The sequence below is a fragment of the Dipodomys merriami genome, unplaced genomic scaffold (genome assembly GCF_024711535.1).
Source record: "Dipodomys merriami isolate MVZ:Mamm:240054 unplaced genomic scaffold, mDipMer1.0.p SCAF_13, whole genome shotgun sequence".
In the NCBI taxonomy this organism is placed as follows: Eukaryota; Metazoa; Chordata; class Mammalia; order Rodentia; family Heteromyidae; genus Dipodomys; species Dipodomys merriami.
The window spans coordinates 30,372,723-30,393,947 of record NW_027202604.1 but is presented as its reverse complement, the minus strand read 5'-3'; the positions used below and the strand labels follow the sequence as shown (position 1 = coordinate 30,393,947).

Sequence of the window (21,225 nt, the reverse complement as noted above, 5' to 3'; positions counted from 1 at the left end):
GCCCAATGAATTGAAAATATTCAGTGCTTTGGCCATTGTTCCTATCATGAGAAAAAGAAAAGATAAACACCCAGCTCACAACAGTATAGAAAAAAGGTGAATGTGGTTTTCTTTTTTTCTGGTCTTTTTGAAAGGTTTTTGCTGTTTATTTTGTTGCGTTTTTCATTGATAATATTTTAGTATGCAATTGTCATAAGACAGCGTATGAAGCAATGCTTGTTGGAGAATTGTCTCAATGAAAACTTCTTAGGACACTCAGTTCATTATGCAGTAGGCATTTTAAATATTCTATTTCATCCAGGAACAGTGACTTGTGCCATTCATCTCAGCTGGAGGCTAACATCAGGAGCATCATGCATCCAGACCATTGTGGACAAAACATTTCCTGAGACTCCAATAGAAAAAACATAGGAAAAGCTGACTGTAGAAAAAGCTGGGCACAGTAGAGGATACCTGTCATCCAAGCCATGACTGGAAGCAAAAAATAGAGGGCTGCAGTCCAGGCCAGTCTTGACTGGAAAACAAACAAACAAAAGATGTCCCTCAGTAGATGAATGGATCAAGAAAATGTGGTATATATACACAATGGAATTCTATGCCTCCATCAGAAAGAATGACATTGCCCCATTTGTTAGGAAATGGAAAGACTTGGAAAAATTTATTAAGTGAAGTAAGCCAGGCCCAAAGAAACATAGGTCCCATGGTTTATTTGCAATAACTGGTATATGTCTGAGTCAAGCAGAAAAGGTCAGATAAGATGATGTTAGGCAAAATGAACACCAAGATAAGGACACAAATGGTTTTTTTCTTTCTTGCTATTGTTTCTAATGTATTTATAAGGTGATTTTTTTGTTGCTTTGTGTGTCCCCCCCCATGGTATAACCCCTGTTTTCACTGTATTTGATGTTGGTATAATTTGGGGAGGGGAAGGGAAAAAACAAATTATTTAAATAGAGATACAGGTGGACTCATTGCAACAATGAGATGTACAAGATGCTATGTCGAAAACTGAGGTGGGCGGAGGAGTGGGAGTGTAGTCATGGAGATGGGAAGGGATGGTAGGGGAAAAACAAAGGAGGAGGCAACAATGCTTGATAAGAAATGTACTCATTACCTTGCTTCTGTAATTGTAGCCCCTCTGTATGGTATTTTTGCAATAAAAAACTAATTAAAAATAACAACAACAAAAAAAAAAACAAAGCAGAACAGAAAGGACTGGAAGTGAGGCTTAAGTGGTAGAGCAACCACCTAGCAAGTATGAATCTCTCTGTTACAACTCCAGAATTGTCAAAAAAATATATTTTTCATTTTAGGAAATTGCCATCTCTACAGATTAATGGGAGCCTTTTGTCTTTGACATAATGTTTTAAAAATTAGATGCTCAAATTATATAACTGAACCCAGGTACTAATGTTTACAACGATCTTGAAGATGAGGCCACTTCCTGTTTTTCCACACAGAGCTGTAATGAATAGAGTTATTACATTACCTTCTCATATGTTATTCTTCCTCAGATACAATTAAAAAATGTGTGGCAAGGCCAAGCAACCATATGCAACAATAATACCAAAGTCTACTTGTGGTACTGCTGTCACACTGAAAAGATACTCAAATACTCATACTTTTGAAGTCATTCCCAAATCAAAAGTGAGAACTCAGTGGCCCAGAGAGCTTGAATGATTTCCCTAAAGGTAAATGGAGGTTTTTATGGAGGAGAATCCTGTCTTTTTAGACCCAGTGTTGCTGTTTCTCCCAGCAGAAATTCTCCTTCCTAGAAAAGCAATCAGCACATTTTTCAGAAAGTGCTAGGTAGTAGGTATTTTGGGACTTGTAGGTCACAGGGTCCTTGTCATAAGTATTCAGCACTAACATTGCAATCTAAAAGCAGCCCTGGGCAACAGGTAAACAAGTGAGGGTGGCAGCTCACTTCCAACAAAACTTGATTTATGGAAAATGCACTTTACATTCCATATAATGTTTAGGTGTCACACTTTCACTTTATTGTTTTCCATAATCAGATGGCAGTCAGATTTGACACATGGGGCCTAGATTGAGCCACACCGCACCCATCTCAAAGTGTGAATATACATTTTTACAATCATTATTTTAGTCCACTTGCTTATGTTGCCAACGATGGGATGTTTTGCAGTGTGCTGTGAAGGAACACAAAGGACTCTGAGTTAGCTCAAGCCCAAATTATTAAAATAGGGAAAGGGAGCTTTGGGAGATGGATAATTCAGTGGACTAAACTGAATGTCTGGTCATGTTGGATTATTTTTGGCTGGAGTACCAAAGCAGAGTTTTTTCTTTGAAGACAAATCATTTCCAGGAAAAAAAAACCCAAAAACCAAAACACTCTGCAATTTGAGATAACTTGTTTGGTAAACAAAGTCATTTTGCAGATGCTGATAGGTGAATTGCTTCCTGGCAGCCATGAGTGTCTTATTATTCCCTGGAGGGCTACAGTCTTTAAATGTTGAGACTGAACTGCACACTGTTGATTTAGGATTGCCTAATATTTGATTTGTTGGTGTTAAAAAAGAGAGAACAAGAAACTTGGAGGAAGAGATAATAGAGATAGGCAGTTTGAAACCAGCATGTACACAAATTCCATGAGATTCCATCTCAGCCAATAGCTGGACAGGGAGGCGGATTCTCCTGTTATCCCGACTGAAGTGTAAGTAAACTGAGTGGGTACAATGGCATTTGCCTGTCCTTCCCAGAGACATGGAGCATAGATAGTAAGACTATAGTCTAGCTCTGCAAGATCATAATGCAAGTCCCTACCCTGCAAGGCAAAGAGTACCTGCAGTCTTGGATCAAGTGTAGAATTCTTGCCTATCAAGAAAGGCACTGAGTATAGTCCTCATTACCAGAGAGATAAATGAATATACCTAGATAGGTAGGTGGGTAGGTAGCTAAGTAGACATGTAAATAGATGGATGGATAGAGAGAGAGAGAGAGAGAGAGAGAGAGAGAGAGAGAGAGAGAGAGAGAGAGAGAGAGAGAGAGATTGATTGGTTTTGTAAGTCGGTAGGTAGATGATAGATAGACAGATGATAGGTAGGTAGATAGATATGAAATGACCTTACATCTTTAAATGAGGGTCAATTCTAGAAACTTGTTTTGTTTTGTTTCCTCACTTCTGAACATTCTGCATTCCAAACCTAAGTACTCACAATAGATTTGACCCAGTAGCCACCAACTTTTACTTCTGCAAACTATTTTCCAAACATCTCTGGACTGTCTATACTTCTCACCATTGTGGAATTTAAGGTTAGTAGAATTCTGAAAATACAATCTAGTTGAGGTCCTATCTGAACAGCAAGCTCAAAGCTCCCACTGTGAAACGAAATACCCGAAATGTAGAATTGTTCAGTCAGCCAGCAGGTGACTTATTTGAATGCTTACATTATATCCTAACTTTTAGAAGATTTAGCCCAAGGTAAGAATTTCATGTTGATTATTTGTTAACTGAATTCAGGCTTCACATACATTATTTCTTGTGGATTTTTGTCTCGTTTGCAGGACTTGTGCAAATGGTCACCCCTCTGGAAAAAAAATAACCGTAGTGAATTTTCTTATAGATCTCAGCAATGAAAGACACTAGAAGAAACTCAACTTTTTTTTATATTGTGATTTGTTTTAATGGCTAGGGCAGCTGTTACTTTCAAACAAGTCATTAAAATCAAGAAATGGAGCTCTGCTTCAGCACTCAGAGGTTCTGCAATAGATTACTTACTGGAGTGTTATTACTGTTAAAAGTGCTATTTATGTGTGTGTGTGTGATAGTGGAGCTACTCCTGTGTAGTGCCATATTTACAGTACTCAGAAGTGAGTGGATGGGGTTTGAGCCATGCAAAGTCTATAAATTGCCCACACAGGAATAGATACTTAATGACAGTAGGTTGCTCTCTGAGGAGAGGGTGGAGTTTTTATAACAGCGATAGGTTTGGTTACTGAATTAGCTTCTGTTGTACGTTGCTACCTTCCGGTGATAAATACTTTATATTGGAATACTTGTATAATAGAGGTATAATATCTGCTTAATCAGCTCTGACATCTGGAAAATTAAGATAATTTGCAATGGGTTCTATACATACAAATACAGAGGTTGATTTCTAGTTCAGTGGTCATCTACCAGTTTTGTCACATGTTAGATGTGCTCATTGGAAACGTGTAGAATGTGGTTGCTATCTTCTAAAAGCTTAAAGCCCACATACGAGTAACTGAACAGTGAAAAATAACTGGAGTGTTCTGTGGTAGAGTAACAGTATCATGAGGATGCTCAAACGTTCTTCTAAGCATTGAGGCCAGGAGGAGATAATACCAAATGGCAATGCCAAGGAAAGCTTCATGTAGGCATCGAGAGCACAGTAGCATTGACGTCCTCTGCTGTGTTCTTGCTTCTGATGCATCATTACCAAATCACTCTCTGGAACTGGAGAGTAGACAGAGCTTTGTGTTTAACTCATCCTTTTCCAGTCCTGAGGATGGCTTTTGTTTAATCCACACCTATGATAAACCAAGTGATAAAAATTAAGATGTGGTGGGCTGGGAAGGTGGCTCAGTGGTAGAGTGCTTGCCTTGTATGCTTGAGGCCCTGAGTTTGATTCCTCAGCACCATACAAGCAAGTAAAAGCCAGAAGTGGTGCTGTGTCTCAAGTGGTAGAGTGCTAGCTTTGAGCCGAAGAGCTGAGGGACAGTGCCCAGGCTCGGAGATCAGGCCCCATGACTAACAAAAAAAATAAGATGTGCTCCATTGCTATGATATGGTTTAATATATACCATGGAATCAGGAGATTTACTAAATGCACATAGTCCAGTCTGGGATCTAGTAATTATGTCTGATTTTACTTCATAGATTGTCGACCTTTGGGAATAAGCAGGGATATATGTACTTATTAGCTGCATGCATACAAAAGGTGGATTTTGGTCCATAGCGCCATGTATCAAGAAGCAATGGTACTCAAAGTAAAATGTGTGTCCTTATTTACCATCATGGTAGGAATGCACAGAATACACTTCTCCTTACGTCTATGGAGATATGACAGTTCAGCAGATTTGGAAAAGAATTCTCTTTTGTCTTTATTATATCTGGATCATATTTTTAATTTTTAAAGTATTTTCCCCCTTAATTTCCAAAGTTTGATCCCTATGTGAAGCAAATGAAAAACAAAACAAAACTTTCAATTAGGTGGCATACTGGTGGCAAGAGAGGTTTGCCCTAGATCAAGCGAAGCACAGTGGGGCTAAGAACCCAAAGATAACTGATGATAATAATCTCATATGCATATCTAGCATTTAACAAAAATGCAGCAGGATTAAGTAGAGTGAATAGGATAGAGTAGAATATGACATAATAAAAAAATTAGTCAGGGGCTGGGAAGTTTGCTCAGTGGTAGAGTGCTTGCCTTCCATGCCTGAGGCCCTGGGTTCGATTCCTCAGCACCACATTAGCAAAAAGAAAAAAGCCGGAAGTGGAACTGTGGCTCAAGTGGTAGAGCGCTAGCCTTGAGCTAAAGAGCTGAGGGACAGCACCCAGGCCCAGAGTTCAGGCCCCACGACCGGACCAAAAAAAAAAAATTAGCACACAGTACAAATACCTATTATTTCAAGGAACTTAATCAGTTCTATATGGGACTTCATGCACCTGTGTATTTTCTATATAAAATATATCATATTGAAAATACCTACCCCCACAAGTCAGCTCATTCCTTGCCATTGATACAAAAATAGGAAAAAGGATTCTTACCTGGTGAACAAAGTTGAAAAGGGAAAAGAAATGATATTTTGTAAGCTCAGATATTTACAAACTAAATGCTGATTTCTGCTGACTGTCAGGGCAGGAAAAAACAGTGTTCTTTGCTACCATAGGCGTTTATAGCTGCAGAAATACTACAGGATACAATTACCAGCTAGAATCATTTCTTAATAGCATCTCCATTACCAAGAATGTATAATAGATGTTCTTTATTGTAGAATTATGTTTTCATAGAAACAATGGCCTCGACATAGTGTTGGAAATGAAATACTCTTTAAAGCACACGAAGGAAATTATGACTGGACCCTAGGAGCCTTGACCCCAACTCTTTGGTAAAGAATAGAAATCATAAGTGTAATCATCTCCATTAAAACCTTTCAGAGCATGGTACTAAGAAGTTTTTCAAAAGGACTTTACTAATGAACTCTTTTCTGTAGGTTGGTGAACACTTTGTGAACCTGCACCTTTCAAAGATACTCAATGAAAGTTGGCATAATAGAAAGTGAGATTGTGGATGATTGGTTTTTATTCTTACATGATGTGTCCAACAGTAGCATTTTTATCATTTTGGGTGGATTTTTGTTTTTTTTGTTTGTTTTGCATGGAGTTGCTGTTAAAACTATCTAGCAAGAAAGCTATGTTATGTTACACTTATGTTCTGTGAATTATGGAAGGGTATCAGGCAGGTTAAAAGCACTGGAACACAGATTCATATGGAGAAAATAGCATAAAAGTAAAATTTTAAAAAGCTGCAACGTACCTATGAAAACATTTCAAGTATTCATAGATTTCATTGTAGTTCCTCCATGTCTGTTTTTAGGCACAAAGACATTGTTTCCTACAGTGTAAGTCTATACTGATTAACCACTTTTTTTACTCAGTTGTAAAATATATGGCCACAGTCAGAAAAATACCCATTTAGTTCACAAAATCAGATTAAAATATCAAACATTTTAATAACTATGTCTAAGTTCTCATCTCCCACCGATCTTTTGCACAGATTCAGTATCAGTCCAATGAGATAGATGGGAACTTTCATGACAGTTTATTGGTTTCCTTAAACATAGTACACACTACAAGTATTTAGCCACAGATGTAAACAATTCTATACAAGTTAGATGGACAGGATGGGTGTTTGTTTTTAATATTGTTTATCAAGTTGCAATTTAAGAATTATTTGAATTCTTGATGTTATCATGCTCCTGTTTTCTCATGTAGATTGGGCACAGATCAGCAAAGAGCTCTACCACTTCAGAAAGATCATCTTTTTGCTTGAACATTGACTCCTAACCCCTGTGAACCAGAACCCATCTTTCTCAGTTCTAATTGCCTGATGGTTCATTGCAGTTTTCCTTATTGTCTCTGCCATTCTGGTGATGGACAGGCTGTGAACAAATGAACTATTAACTGAATGCTTAGAGTGTTCTCACATGAAATTGGTGTCTGTCTTGCTAACTCTGATACTCCAGGCAGATGCCATTCCCCAGTTCTTTATCTTTCAACCTTGTTCTCAAAAGCATTCCCAGAAGTGGAAAATAGGTGACTTAGAAATTTCTGCTGAGCATTTTGTCTTTCTCATCTTTCTCAACTTTAGCCACTGTATATTGTGTTTGGCCTTCCCCTGTCCCCAATGTTTTGGTTACAGCATAGCTTTTAGCTGAGGTTGATATGAGGTTTATTTTCCTAATACAGATTTTTTGAGTTTTGTAATTCATGTTGTTTGTGAACTCAGGTGGCTTTTCTGTGAAATACATTCATCCTCCATAGTGTCAGATGCTAACACTAGATCCCATTACTCCTTCTTTCTCTAATAGTTTTCATATCCAAAAGAAAGGGAAAAATCAACATTTCCTTAACTTAAAAAAAATAGGGCTGAGGGGGTATTTTAGGAGTTAGGGTATTTTAGGAGCTATTTAGGAGTTAGAGACTGGGGCTAATGTAGGTAAAAATAATGAATAAATTAGTGAGCTCCTATCTCCACAAATAAGGTTGGTGTACTGTTTCAGGCCTGACATCCTGGGTACTCAGGAGGCCTTAGAAAGGACAATGACAGTCCAGGCCAGCCAAAGCAAATTCATGAGACTGTATCTGAAACATAACTGAGGTAGAAAGTGCTGGGTGTGTGTGTGGCTCAAATGGTGTATACCAGCCTAACAAGTACATATGAGGCCTTGAGTTCAAACCCCAGAACTGAACTACCAGAATTAAATAAATGAGAATTCAAAAGTCTGTCCAGACGCTTCCAGTTTGCTCTTCCTTATCCCTTGTGATTTCATTGTGCTTACCCTTAGTCTGTAGTTCATATATTGAAGTGCCAACCACAGATGCCTCCAAATATGACTTTAAGTGGGAGCCATTTCACTGCACATAGAAGTAGGGAAGAAATCATCAGAGTGTCCTCTCATCCATCAGGACTCCTGACCTTGTACAAAAGGGAAATGTAGATACAGACACATGCAGAGGGAAGGCGCTCTGAAAGCCAGCTAGAGAGACTAGGACAGACACTCCCTAATGCCTGACAAGTGCCTTCATTTCAGACTTTCAGCCACTGAATAAGAAGACAACACATGTTCGTTAATGCAGTACCTAAATCTGTGAGGCTTTGTTATAGCAACCTTAGCAAACTGTGACTGCCTCTTTAGAACTTTCTGGTCTCTTGATAGGGGGGATTGGATTTCTTCTTTGTAAACTGCTTCCCAGCCAAGAGCTACAAAGGATTCTGAAAAGCCAGTTCATCTTGCCCTTCCAGGTTCCACAGGAATGCAGGTTCTGGAGGCTTGCAGGGAGGGGGTGGGGTGGGAGGCGGGGCACGGAGGGGAGGAATAGCCAATAGGATCTTGAGTAATGACCCTGTTGCCTTGGCCAATTTTTCACATGCTGCATGTGTGTGACATTCAAATACTTTTTTTAGAGAAATGAATTATTCTAAGATTTACTACTTCATCCTCCCTTGATTTTGAAAGAATATACATGAACGTTTATTTTTGTCTTTCCTTATTTCTTTGGCATTTTCCAGCTTTTGGCATTTTCCAGCTTTTCACCATGAATGCCAAAAATGATCATATCCTATGCCTGTAAAAACATTTCTGTCTTAACATTTTTAAAAATCTGTTTGCAGAATAGGACTTAGAATATTGATCTCTTCTCATAGGTTGTCTATTATTGAATTTTTCCTTAACTTAGTCCCCAGCTTATTCTGTTCTGGTCTGATATCAAGGAAGTGCACGAAATATTCTAGTCTGGGTCTACTTGTTGAATTCTGCCTTTAGTGCCATCCTGACGTCCCTTTTAGAATGTCTTGTTTTCATTTCAAAAACTATCCCTGTTTTCTCAAGTAGATCGGGTACTGCAAAGAAAAATGGCATTTTCCCTCCTATTACTTAGGAATTTCAGAAATAACACTTGACTTTAGGGTATTTTGTTTCTTTTAGTAAAAGAAATGCAATAGCCTGGAATCCCTATCTATTCTTTTTGTCCATTTTCATAAAAATTGTATAGCCTATGACCATTAGAGTTGATCAGGTACAGTTTGATCTTTTACGTGACATTACCTTAGGAACTCATAAAGCTTGTACTTACATTCAAAGGCAGTTATTCCTAGTTGCCTGTGGGTGTTTGGGGAAAAAATAACACCTTAAGATTGGATTGTTGGGACTTACTAGTCCTGTTTGGAAAGGTTATATGGCCTTTATTTGGGGTTCTAAACTTAAAATGGAGCATTGGAGCCAGGCAAGCATGTGGGAAAAAAAAATGCCCCTGTCACAAATAGTAAAGTTTAACATCAATCCAAATGTTACATTGAATCCATTTAGTGGATTCAATAGGCCCCTTCCCTGTTCAACCAGGCTTCTTTTGGCTAGTTTATGAAATATCCTTCTGAATGGACAGTCAAGTTTCTATCCTTTTGAGGATCAACATTTGTTTTGAAGAATATGTTGCATAATTTCTTTCAGCTTCACAAAGCTTTCAGAATCTATTCGTTTCCAGTTCATATTGTAGGCAAGAGACTCAAACATGACACACCCTACCATCTCACCATGCCTTTTGCTTCTGGCATAGCCAGATTGAGTAGCTTTTGTCTCTTTCTTTTTCTTTTTTTCCTGTGCATGTGGCTTGAACACTCCCATCATATTTGATTATTAATTTGTACTTACTTTTTTAAAAAGAGTCATTGGAGGCTTGAATGGCTGCTGGAAGCCTAGAATGCCTTCAGGAGCTTTAAATGTCAGAGATGGCCTATATGTGCCTCACAGGTAGTTAGATCCAGTGTCATCAAAAAGGCGAGGTTGGAAAAGCAGTCTGGCAGTTGTTTCTTGTCTTTCAGCAGCTTTATTTTAGGATGGTTTCAAACCTAGACTGTGAGGATTGGGCATCTGATATCACATGTCTCACCATGACACATTTCCAGGTCATTTCCTGTTTCTGGACTTCCCTCCCTGAGAGGGCAAACAACATACAGGGTGAGAAGGAGAACTCTGGGATTAAAAGCTTAGCTTTCTCAGTCCCCAGCTGCACAGTGGTACCTACCATGTGTAGCATTATTGTGGAAACTGTTTCATTCTTAATCCTTCATTCAACAACAGACAGATGTTGTATATCTATCATGTTATAGGAGTGAGGGATAAAGCAATGACTCTGACACAGATAAATAACAGACATACAGATCCCTCTTGACTCAGTGAATGAGGTTCTGAGGCTGAAAAACACTGCAAATGGCAAATACATTTACCATATCTAATCCACCAAATCTTAGCAATGCAGTAGGTGTATTGTAGAGTATTGGTTAACTTCCTCTTGGGATCCCATGGCTGGCTGAGTAAAGTGGCTCACCGAGGCTGCCCCAAAGAGACCATACCATGTATCACTAGCTTGCAGAAAGACTGAACTTCAAGATTCCAAACATAGCTTCTACTGAATGGGTCCCCTTTTATCACACCATTACCTGAGGGGAAAGAAACTGAAGAAATGCTAATATTCTCCTTTCAGCTGGTCCTTTCCAATTAGAAGTGATAGTAGCTGTTTTAAAATCCGTTTCTTCTGAAGGTGTTCGTTTTCTACAAGGAAAAGTGGCGCATTTCCTTGCTCTGTTTTTCTCTTCCTAGGTAAGAGTTACAGTAAAATAAAGAACAAGGTCTATCAACATAGTGTCTTGTACATCTCATTGTTCCAATGGGTCCACCTGTATCCCTATCTAAACGATTTGTTTTTTCCCTTTCCTCTCCCCAAATTATACCAACATCAAATACAGTGAAAACAGGGGTTATAAAGTGGGGGAAGGACATACAAAGCAACAAAAAAATCATATGGTACCTTGTAAATAGGTTAGAAACAATAGCAAGCAAGAAAAAACCACTTGTGTTCCTATCTTGGGGTTCATTTCGCTTAACATGATCTTATCTGACCTTTTCTGCTTGTCCCATACATATACTAGTTATTGAATATAAGAGAAACCATGGGACCTATGTTTCTTTGGGCCTGGCTTACTTCACTTAATATAATTTTTTCCAAGTCTTTCCATTTCCTAACAAATGGGGCAATTATCATTCTTTCTGATGGAGGCATAGAATTCCATTCTATGTATGTTATATCACCTTTTCTTGATTCATTCATCTACTGAGGGGCATCTGGGTTGGTTCCATATCTTAGCGATGGTAAATAATGCTGCAATAAACAGTTTTGCTGGTCGCTTTAGTATGGTCTTGTTTGTGATCATTTGGGTAAATGCCCAAAAGTGGGATTGCTGGGTTATAGGGGAGCTCTATGTGGAGTCTTTTGAGGGGAAAAAAAGAACAAGGTTGATGGTAGAAAGCACACGTGGTTCCTCGGGACAGTGGTAAAGGATTTTTGGAAAGGTACTAGTGGAATGGTGGTCAGAGTGAGTGAGTCTGAGATTTGAGGGTACAGTCTTCGACATCACCTTTACAACTGACAATGACAGCAAATTCCTGCATCATCCCAAAGTCCCATCAGCTTCGAAGATTTGATAGAATGACTGACAATGGTTGACTAAAAGTTGTTAGACTTATGATGATGGTGGTGTATTCAGGATGAATCCAGGCTAAAGTCATTCCAGAGAAAGAGATACACAGGACAGTTTGTGAGTTTGCAAGTGATCACCGTCTGTTATATTCTGGAGGTGTTACCCTGCCGTGTATGGTCATGTGGCCATATGGTCACATGATCTCCAGTGAGATATGTCTTATCTTAGACTACTGGCTATGCCCAGCCTCACTCTAAGATCCAGTGATCCATTATGCCCATCTTCAGCTCTAAGACTTTTGTTAATATGGCTCCCATTTCCTTCTAGAAATCTACAGTTGGTGTAGAATTCACACAAGGTCAGTTCTATATACAAAAGGCAAGAGATTGTCTCTGCATAGAACCTGGAAACAGTTAATATGGGATGTTTTGTTACACATTCTGAAATCATGGCAACATACCTCTCTCAGGCTCAGTGTTCCTTCTCTGTAGGTAGGGAATAATTAAGCCACTTAACCTCACAAAGCATTATGAGTATTAGCAAACCGAGTCGGGCCTTGAGCATTCACTTAGTAGATTCAGCTGCTCTTATTTTCTTCACTTCATTGTGACTATTATGTTGTGGGTTTACTCTTGCTGTTGTTGTGATACATGGTTGTCTAAATGCTATTGCTGGATAAAGTAGCCAAAATGTAAATACATATATTTAGGACCGTTGGGGCCTATTCCATTTTAATTTCTTTGACTTCCTATTCATGAGCTGCATTTCTTTCTTGGTCTGTTTATTCATTTTATTCCTTCCCCGCTTTAACAGAAACTCCTCTGCAATTCTACTGAGCATTCCAAGACAGGAGAGTAAAGAACTTCTATTTTTATCATTATTTCTGTGAAATTGTTTGTTTTCAGAAACAATCTGGCAATGATTATACAACGACAGTTGCATAAGCATTGGGTGAAGGCAGTATCTTTCTCCTTTTCAACTGCATATGACAACAACAAACATTTTTGGTTCTGTGTGTGTGTGTGTGTGTGTGTGTGTGTGTGTGTGTGTGTGGTTGAATTTGTCTTCAGGATGTTCAGGTTCATGTAGGACACATTCTGAAAGTCTCCTTGACAGTGCTATGTCATTTATTTCATTTTTCTGGTAATAAATGAAAATTCCATCAAATATTGAGTGTTTTTTTATTTGAAAATAGGCAAATAATATAACCAACCTTAAGATTTTTAGGCCCAGCGAATTTCATGAGGAACCCAATACTCAACAGTTCAACTGGCTTTCTTTTAGGCTTAGTTTTTGCAGGGACTACAGACAAAAAATACTTTTTTATAGTAGCTTCCACACTTTATTCTCCTCCAAACACATGAGTGTAGCCTGTTGTTACAAAGTAACTATTCATGACTATTGCAGGCTTTTTGATTTCATGTTTTATAGTTTAATGTCATTTTATTAATTTGGCAGTGTTTTATACTGACTTTCATTAGTGCAGGTATCCCACTGTTTAGAAAGATGCTGCTTAAGAAAGAACAAATAACTCCTTGCTTGTTTTTGTCTTCAGTGCTAGAATGGAGCTTTTGTAGTTATTTACTTCTTCCTGTGTTTGTTTCTTTACCTGCTTAGGTGAGCTACTCTTACAAGGCCCTGTGTTTATCAAAGAGCCCAGCAACAGCATTTTCCCTGTTGGTTCAGAAGATAAAAAGATAACTTTAACTTGTGAAGCAAGAGGAAACCCTTCACCTCATTATAGGTACAGTGGAAATTTTGGAACAGTTTTTAAAATAAAGCTTGCAATTGTTTTACTTCCATATATTTATGCTATCAGTACGAAGAAACATATGAAGTTGTGTAGTATATCAACAGATCTGACTCTACGACCATCTGAATAGAGACAACATTGGTTGGATTGATTATTCACTTTATTGTAAAAATATGGTTGGATGTCTTAAACATGCAATGTCTTTTTACTGACTTATAATGGAACTTAATTTATAAAATTGGGTTTTACATTATTTGTCAGGAATATATGTATTGTAGTAGTAAAATTAAAAGGATTTTTAAAGATTATTTAAAACCATAATTTAAACGGTATGTATAAAAATAAAATTCTTAAAGTGAAAATGTATCTTCTTTATTAGATTTTTCTCATGGTAAATATTGTACTTTTAAGATCATGTCAGAACCTGCCCACTGAAGACCCTTAGCAGTCACAATCAGGTACAAGGAAAAAAACAAAGAGAAAATTGAATTCTCGTCATCTTATAGTAAACATACCAATACTTTGAGGTGATGACTGGTCATTTGGATGGCATGTGTATTCACTTGGTTAAATAACACAAGATTAATATGTTTTCCTTTTAGGAGTCTGCTTTAATGAAGAAGTGAATTATTTATAAACAGCACATGCTACTTTCATATCAATGGATGGAGGGTATGCTCAAGACATTTTTATAGCAACACGATTTTTCCAGTATTAGTATGCCTATACAATTTATATGCTTATGCACATGAATTCTGTAACCTACAGAACAAGCTACTTCATTCTATATTAATAAAATTCTAAATGTTCAGCATCATCATTTAGAACATATTGAGCTTTATTGTTCTCTGAAGGCATATAAATAATAGAACCCTACAGTCCTTGGTAAATTAGGTCAGAATTGTGTGAGAAGCTTGACCCTTGGATTTTTGCATGAGAAAGCAATTGAGGTTAGTTTTTTTTTCCACACTATTCTACAGCATACCTTGTGTGTACTGTATTCTTGCAAAAGTGTAAATGTTACAAATCCAGGTTGCCGGTCTGAACTGGCAGAGGTAGAAAAGAGAGTTTTTCTTCTGCTTTTACTTCTTTATATAGAAATAAGAACCAAGTTCTCAGATAATAGGAAATAAGAAACAATTTTTGTGTGTTGGATTGTTAGCATATCCAACATCTTGAAATATGTCTTCTTTGAGGCAAAGATGAACAGATTAATTTAGCAGTGTATTTTTCTGGAAATATTTCTTTTCACCATATTCTTAAAGTGTTCTGACACCTTTTCAATGCATTTGTTTTCTTATAGACATGGCTGTGAATATGATAAAAATTCCATATAAATGACTCATTTGTGCTCTTTTGCTGTTGTCAATGAAGTCATTTTTCCTGGCATTTATCTTAGGAATAATTTGGCAGTAAGTGCATTCAGCTAAAACATTGTCAAGACCTAGGATCTAGTTAAATAGGAATGAATTTTCTAAGTCAGTGGATTATTTATGATTATATAATTTTATCAAATAGTGACTTGTCTTGATTTTGGAGATCCAGAAATAGCCTTTTGTTGTAATGTTACCTTTGTGTACTTTGTGTACTTTACAGGAATGATATGAAATCTGCATTTCAGTGTATATAACATTTGAAGAAGTTTTACTATTTGGATAGTAACCCTTATGTTGTTTTTTTTTGTTTTTTTTTTTTTGGGGGGGTCCAGTCGTGGGGCCTGAACTCTGGGCCTGGGCACTGTCCCTCAGCTCTTCAGCTCAAGGCTAGCGCTCTACCACTTGAGCCACAGCGCCACTTCCGGCTTTTTTCTTTTTGCTTATGTGGTGCTTTTGGAATAGAACCCAGGGCCTCAGGCATGCAAGGCAAGGGCTCTACCACTGAGCCACCTTCCCAGCCCCAGTAACCCTTATGTTTTATGATCTGTCCTGAGATGTCACTGTATCGTTTGTAGGTTTCAGTTTAAATACAATCTGTAACTGATATAGGAGAGATATGTGACTTAGATTGATTTCTTAGCTTTAAGTTTGATAAGTGATAAACTTTTAACATGTGAATCATTATTTTAAAATTCAAATATAGCAGACACTTTGGAGTTGTACAAGTTTTCTAAAGTTAAGATTATATATATATATATATATATATATATTCAAAATGTAAATAGGGACTTAGACTACCAAGGAATAGTTAAGGAGTCTTCTGAAGCCTTATGAAGTCTTAGGAAGAAATTTCAAGGCAATGCAAATGTATCTCTAAAGATTCAGAATAAACTCTAAGTGGCTTATATAAGAATATTCTTTGAAAGCCCAGAGCCTGTCATGTAGACTGAGGCAAACTTGTCCATTGGGAAAACTTATCTTATTATTTTCCCATTGGGCAAAAAAGAAGTCTTAATTGGTCATATTAGACATACAAAAGTTCAGAAATTCTCAAGAGAAATGACTTGTCTTAGAGTTTAATTGAGAATTTTATCCTTTCTCTTATATTTCCTTGCTGGAGCCCTAAGGCTTCTATTTAAAGGTTAATTAGTATTCGGTCTCACCATAATTGCTGATGGTCTTGAAAGAGGTTATCCTGAGGAAGTCTTAGCACTTTTCTCAAATGGGGAGGTCTTTCCTCTTGCTTTTCATGTGAGTACAAATACTTTGTGTTTGCTGAACAACCTTCAATGGGTACATCTTTGTTACTTTTCTATTTTAAGTCGAGTATATTTGTGTAAAACTACAGCAAAAGGTATGGCTGTGAAGGGAAGTCACAAAACCCTGTGAAGGGAATTTGAAGAGAGAAAATGTGGACCTGTTGAGTGAGTAAAGCCTAGAAAGTCATTTCACCACAAACTATGACAGTAGTCAGACCTCTTTTCAGCACTGGCCCAGGGTTACCATCCACAGTCTTGTCTACATTTACTGTTAGCTTCATTTATCGGACATGATATAAGATGAAGAAAATAAGGTATAACACTGAAAGTGTGGGCCTGTGTGGGCATTGAGTTTTCAACTCTTAGCTTTGTTCAAGACTTCAGAGCTCTGCTAACCACTGTAGTAGCCAGTGGTTATGTGTGGCCTCTAAATTTAAATCCATTACATTTTGTTAAATCAAATTTAAATAAATGAAAATTCTCCTTCCTCAGTCACAGAAACCTCATTTAAACTGCTTGTTAGATATATCTATAGCTCTAGAATGTTCTGTTGGGCCCACTGTTCAAGACGAGGTTCTGCACCCACACACATTTGTTTTCACATGAAAGTGACCAGAATATCATTTTCATCCAGCTTTATAGAATCAGTAATTAAGTTAAAAATCTTATATGAGGAACCTTGGATACACAGCTTTAAGAGATAATTATCACTGCAGTGGGAAGGGATTTTCTAGCTTAAAGGTCTTCAACATATCTCTGTAATGGAGTCACCTCCTGTACCTGTTTAAATTACTGAGAGTTGACTACATGTAAAAATTGTGATATGAAAGGAAATGAAATAGAATACTAATTTCTGCTTACGTTTTCTTTGAGGAGTGGCTGTAAGGAAAAGAAGTCTTAGACTATCTATTTCCTGTATATACACACATGCAAACACATGCAGATGCTATACATTGTGGTTTATGCATCACTGTATTGAGCTGTATCTATCTACAGATGCTATGAATTTCCCTAATAGAATATAGAGTGCAGACATGTTGTTCAGCACATAAAAAGCATAGCATAAATGCTATATACAATATGGTCTGTATCATAACATATCATGTGATCACCGATGACATATTTTAAACAGAGTTTTGGTAATATGTTATTTGTGTTCACATATTTTTATTGCCATGTGAGTTTTGGTGTTACTATTACTTTACTTTCATGTCCCAAGGCAAATAAATAGTATTGTTCCTTCAAATTCCCCCAGCTATAGGGAAATTTGATCCTTCCCACTAAATTTCAAAGCCCAGTTCTCTGTGTTTAATCCTCAAACTCAGTTCCTCACAGTGTTCTGACTGCTCCAGCTGCAGAGGTCTGGTCCCCATACTCACAGCCACTAAGAGCAATTGAACAGTTGGAACAACTACAACACACACACACACACACACACACACACACACACACACACACACACACACACACACACACACACACACACACACACACACACACACACACACACACACACACACACACACACACACACACACACACACACACACACACACACACACACCTACAATGCCTGAGGCAAACAGATGCAGATAACTAGGGGAGGCATTTCCATTTCCCCAAAGAGCCTTCTTGATATTTTTCTGCTCTGGGTTCTGTTCTGTACCCACCCAGTGAACCGCTCAACCTGCCTGTATTATGAAATGAAATGTGATGGCCCCAATTGCTTGTCACTACCCTGAAGGTGAAATTGGATGTTTGCATCTCTGCATTACTAGCCTGTCCAGTAGTGAATGTTTACTAGGTGATACTGAAAAGCAATGGAATGCAATTAACAAGAGAGAAAGAAAAATGAAGGATTGGAGGATTAAGGCATATTTCAGAAATCAAGCATGTAGTAAAATATAACAAGTGCAGAAATGAGGACTATTCTAAGCACAGGATTTGGATTGAGTCCTCTCCATTGACTCCATTTTAAGACAGATACCTACAGGTATCAAAGATTCCTGCCTGGCTCTCCTGATATCCTTATGTCTACCCCATAAATACAGCAGGAAGTATCCTCAACTCCCCCCCATCATAGCAGAAACAAATGTGAAATACAATGCAATGAAAACTGTGAGCATTCCATATCAGCTGAAACAGAAGGTTTCAGAGATGTGAAAATTAAAGGGTTTGATACAACATGTTAAAGCATGCCTTGCATGCTTTCTTAAATTTTCTTGTGTGTTTTTATTTTTTTCCTGGTGGGATAAGGAGGAAAGATCTAACTATCTTAATCAAACACCAATGGAATCTGATGAATTACACTCACATTCTTAACGAGTCATGTTGGCCTGAGATGTGGAATGTTTGCATTTGCAAGACGTAAGTCATATGTGGAATGACATTTACTCTGGAGAATGGGGACTTGCTAGGAGGAAAAGTTAAAACAGATGCAGGAAAGACAAAAGTAGCAATCATCCCTATCTCTGCCTGGAATAATTTTAAGATTATCAACATTGTGTTTGAACTCAGTTATATTATCACAAGCTTAATAGCTCTTCTTCATCCAGCTTGGCTTGGCTTGAAACAATATTTCATATGCGTGTGGATGTATTTTCATGTGTCATGAAATATTCCCTCTCCTAACCCTCCCCCCTCCCCCCCCCCCCGCACTGTCCCGTGCCAGTCCTAGGGCGCAAAGTCAGGGACTCAGAGGCCTGAGCACTATCCCTAAACAATCTTTGCTCAATGATAACATTCTAACATGTGAGCCACGGCTCCACTTTTGGCTTTTGGATGGGTAATTGGTGATGAGCATCTCATGGATTTTCCTGCCTGGGCTGGCTTCAAATCATGATCCTCAGATCTCAGTCTTCTGAGGTCACAGGGGCGAGCCACATTTTAAAGATTCAGATTTTAAACCACAGTATTACAACTTAACTCATATGTATCTTCAGCAATCATTGCAGGAGCTTAGCTAGTTATTTTTGGATAAAGTATTAAATATGTAAATTCAGACATTCATTCTTTCAGGAGCTGCAATTATTCTCATCACTTCAGTAAACATATTAACAAACATTGCATCCCAACACAAACGCATTTGCTTTTTAACTTGAAAGCCACTTCTAAAACCACAAATTGCTTTTGTGATTAAATTCCTAATTTTCCTGTCAAGCCCCAAGGAAAGTATTACATGATTATTTAACAAGAGTTTGGCATAGACTTATTTCCCAGCCCCAACCAACCCCCAAATGACTTAATGTCATTTACTTCTTTTTGCTTACATTTCACTTGCAGTCAAAAATGAAGTTTGTTCCCCCAATGTTTAAACTTCCATCTTCCTAATCAGATTTTGTATGATAAAGTAGATATCCTGAAGGACTCTAACTTTATGTAGTCAACTGTAAGGTGAGCTGTATTTGAAATCACCTACAGTCATCCAGTTTGTTTTCAGGACTATTAGTTTCTGTTTCAAAAGATCAGTATTCTGGGTTCATTTACAAGTTCAAGTGGGAAATTTACTTCAGAGTTTAGTGCTCTAATTTGTACTGGCAAAAAAATACATCTGTGTTCATATTCATTATTGCTATTCCATATTAGTTGTGGTTTTGTGTAATCTGAAAGCATAGTGAATATGGAAAGCGAGGTACCTAAGAACACTCATGTAATAACTCTATTTTAATATTGCTAATTGACCAAGTAGATGACTACTGGTAGGGAAGTCTGTGGAGTTTACTTTATGGCTAGAGAATAGGATCGATTAACCTGTTCAGGAGATGTCCATGAATGTCTGCCATATAAGAAATGTGCCACTAGTTGATAGAACTTCAACAATGAGTGACATGGCCATCATCCAATGAAACTGAGATGCTTTGAAGAACACACTTGAGCCCCAGACATTTTAGGCTTTTTATATTATTTGAAATTGTGTTTAAAAATACATTCATTCTTTCTCTAGCTTATTTGTTTCTTTATTTGCCAGTCCTGGGGCTTGAATTCAGGGCCTGGGCACTGTTCCTGAGTTTGTTTTGCTCAAGGCTAGCACTCTACTACTTGAGCCACAGTGTCAATTCCAGCTTTTTCTCCTGATGTGGTACTGAGGAATCGAACCCAGGGCTTCATGCATACTGGGCAAGTACTCTACAAAAGCCACAGAGCCACATTCCTAGGCCCTTTTTATTTTTTTTATTTTTTTGCAGCAAAAAGCAATTTATTCATACATGCTCACCGGTTGATATTTTTAGTTTATTTTCTGGAAATAATAATACAGTTGTCATCATTTAGGATCCATATATGGGTGTGTTAGTCACCTATGGTTTATATTAATTATTAAAAAAAACTTGAGCCATGGACATGCATATGTTTTACAGTGAATGCGTCTGTATTATTCATAGGTAGTGATCTGTAGTACACTCCACTGTTCTGTTTTATTAGATGAGTTTCAGGTTTCTCAGTACTTTGGTTCCCTTGTCCCTGTTGAGTGGAGAATGTAGCAAATTTAGAAATAAATTTACTATATATGCATTTCCTCAGGTAGAGCACCAACCCAAAACTTCCCATAACCATAACCTTTGGTTATCGTGCCAATCCAAATCCCAGTAAAATTTTCTATGAAGTCAGAGGGAATAAGAGCTCACTGACTAAGAATCAGTAGGCTTGGGAAACATGAATAGAGAAGCATTTCTTCACTCCTGGATTCTAAAAGCAAATACTAATTCATGTAGAATGAGAGTTTGTATGCTGGCAGTGAATTTATAAGATCATCCAAGACGGTTAGAACATGATGATTATGCAAAGGTGTTTAATTCTGTGACATTTACCCCTGAGCTAAAGGTACAATGTTAGGCAGCTTCTACAGCACAGTGTAAATGTTATATGATTGAATTGCTGGTGTAGCTCCAGGCATCCTGGTGCTGTTTTCTTTTTTACCTTCAGGTTATTACCTTACTCCTTCTACAATGGAATTTGGGCATGCAAGTGTACATTTATGAAATTTTAAACTCTGCCTTTCAGAAATACTGCATTGTGATGTTAATACTTGGTAAACTTTAAGAGTCTTTGTTAAAGTTAGAAACCTATATTTTTCAAAGGATTATGAATGTGAAAAC

General features: G+C 37.6%; 1 protein-coding gene across 3 annotated transcripts in view; it reads left to right on the top strand.

The window, feature by feature from the left end:
- Window positions 1-21,225, top strand: part of Cntn3 (contactin 3) — a 298,626-nt gene that overhangs the window by 85,434 nt on the left and 191,967 nt on the right. For all 3 annotated transcript variants that reach the window (XM_070018977.1, XM_070018976.1, XM_070018975.1), the window contains one exon: window positions 13,362-13,488. In XM_070018977.1, coding sequence (XP_069875078.1) covers window positions 13,362-13,488 — 127 coding nt within the window. The remainder of the gene's footprint in view (window positions 1-13,361; window positions 13,489-21,225) is intronic.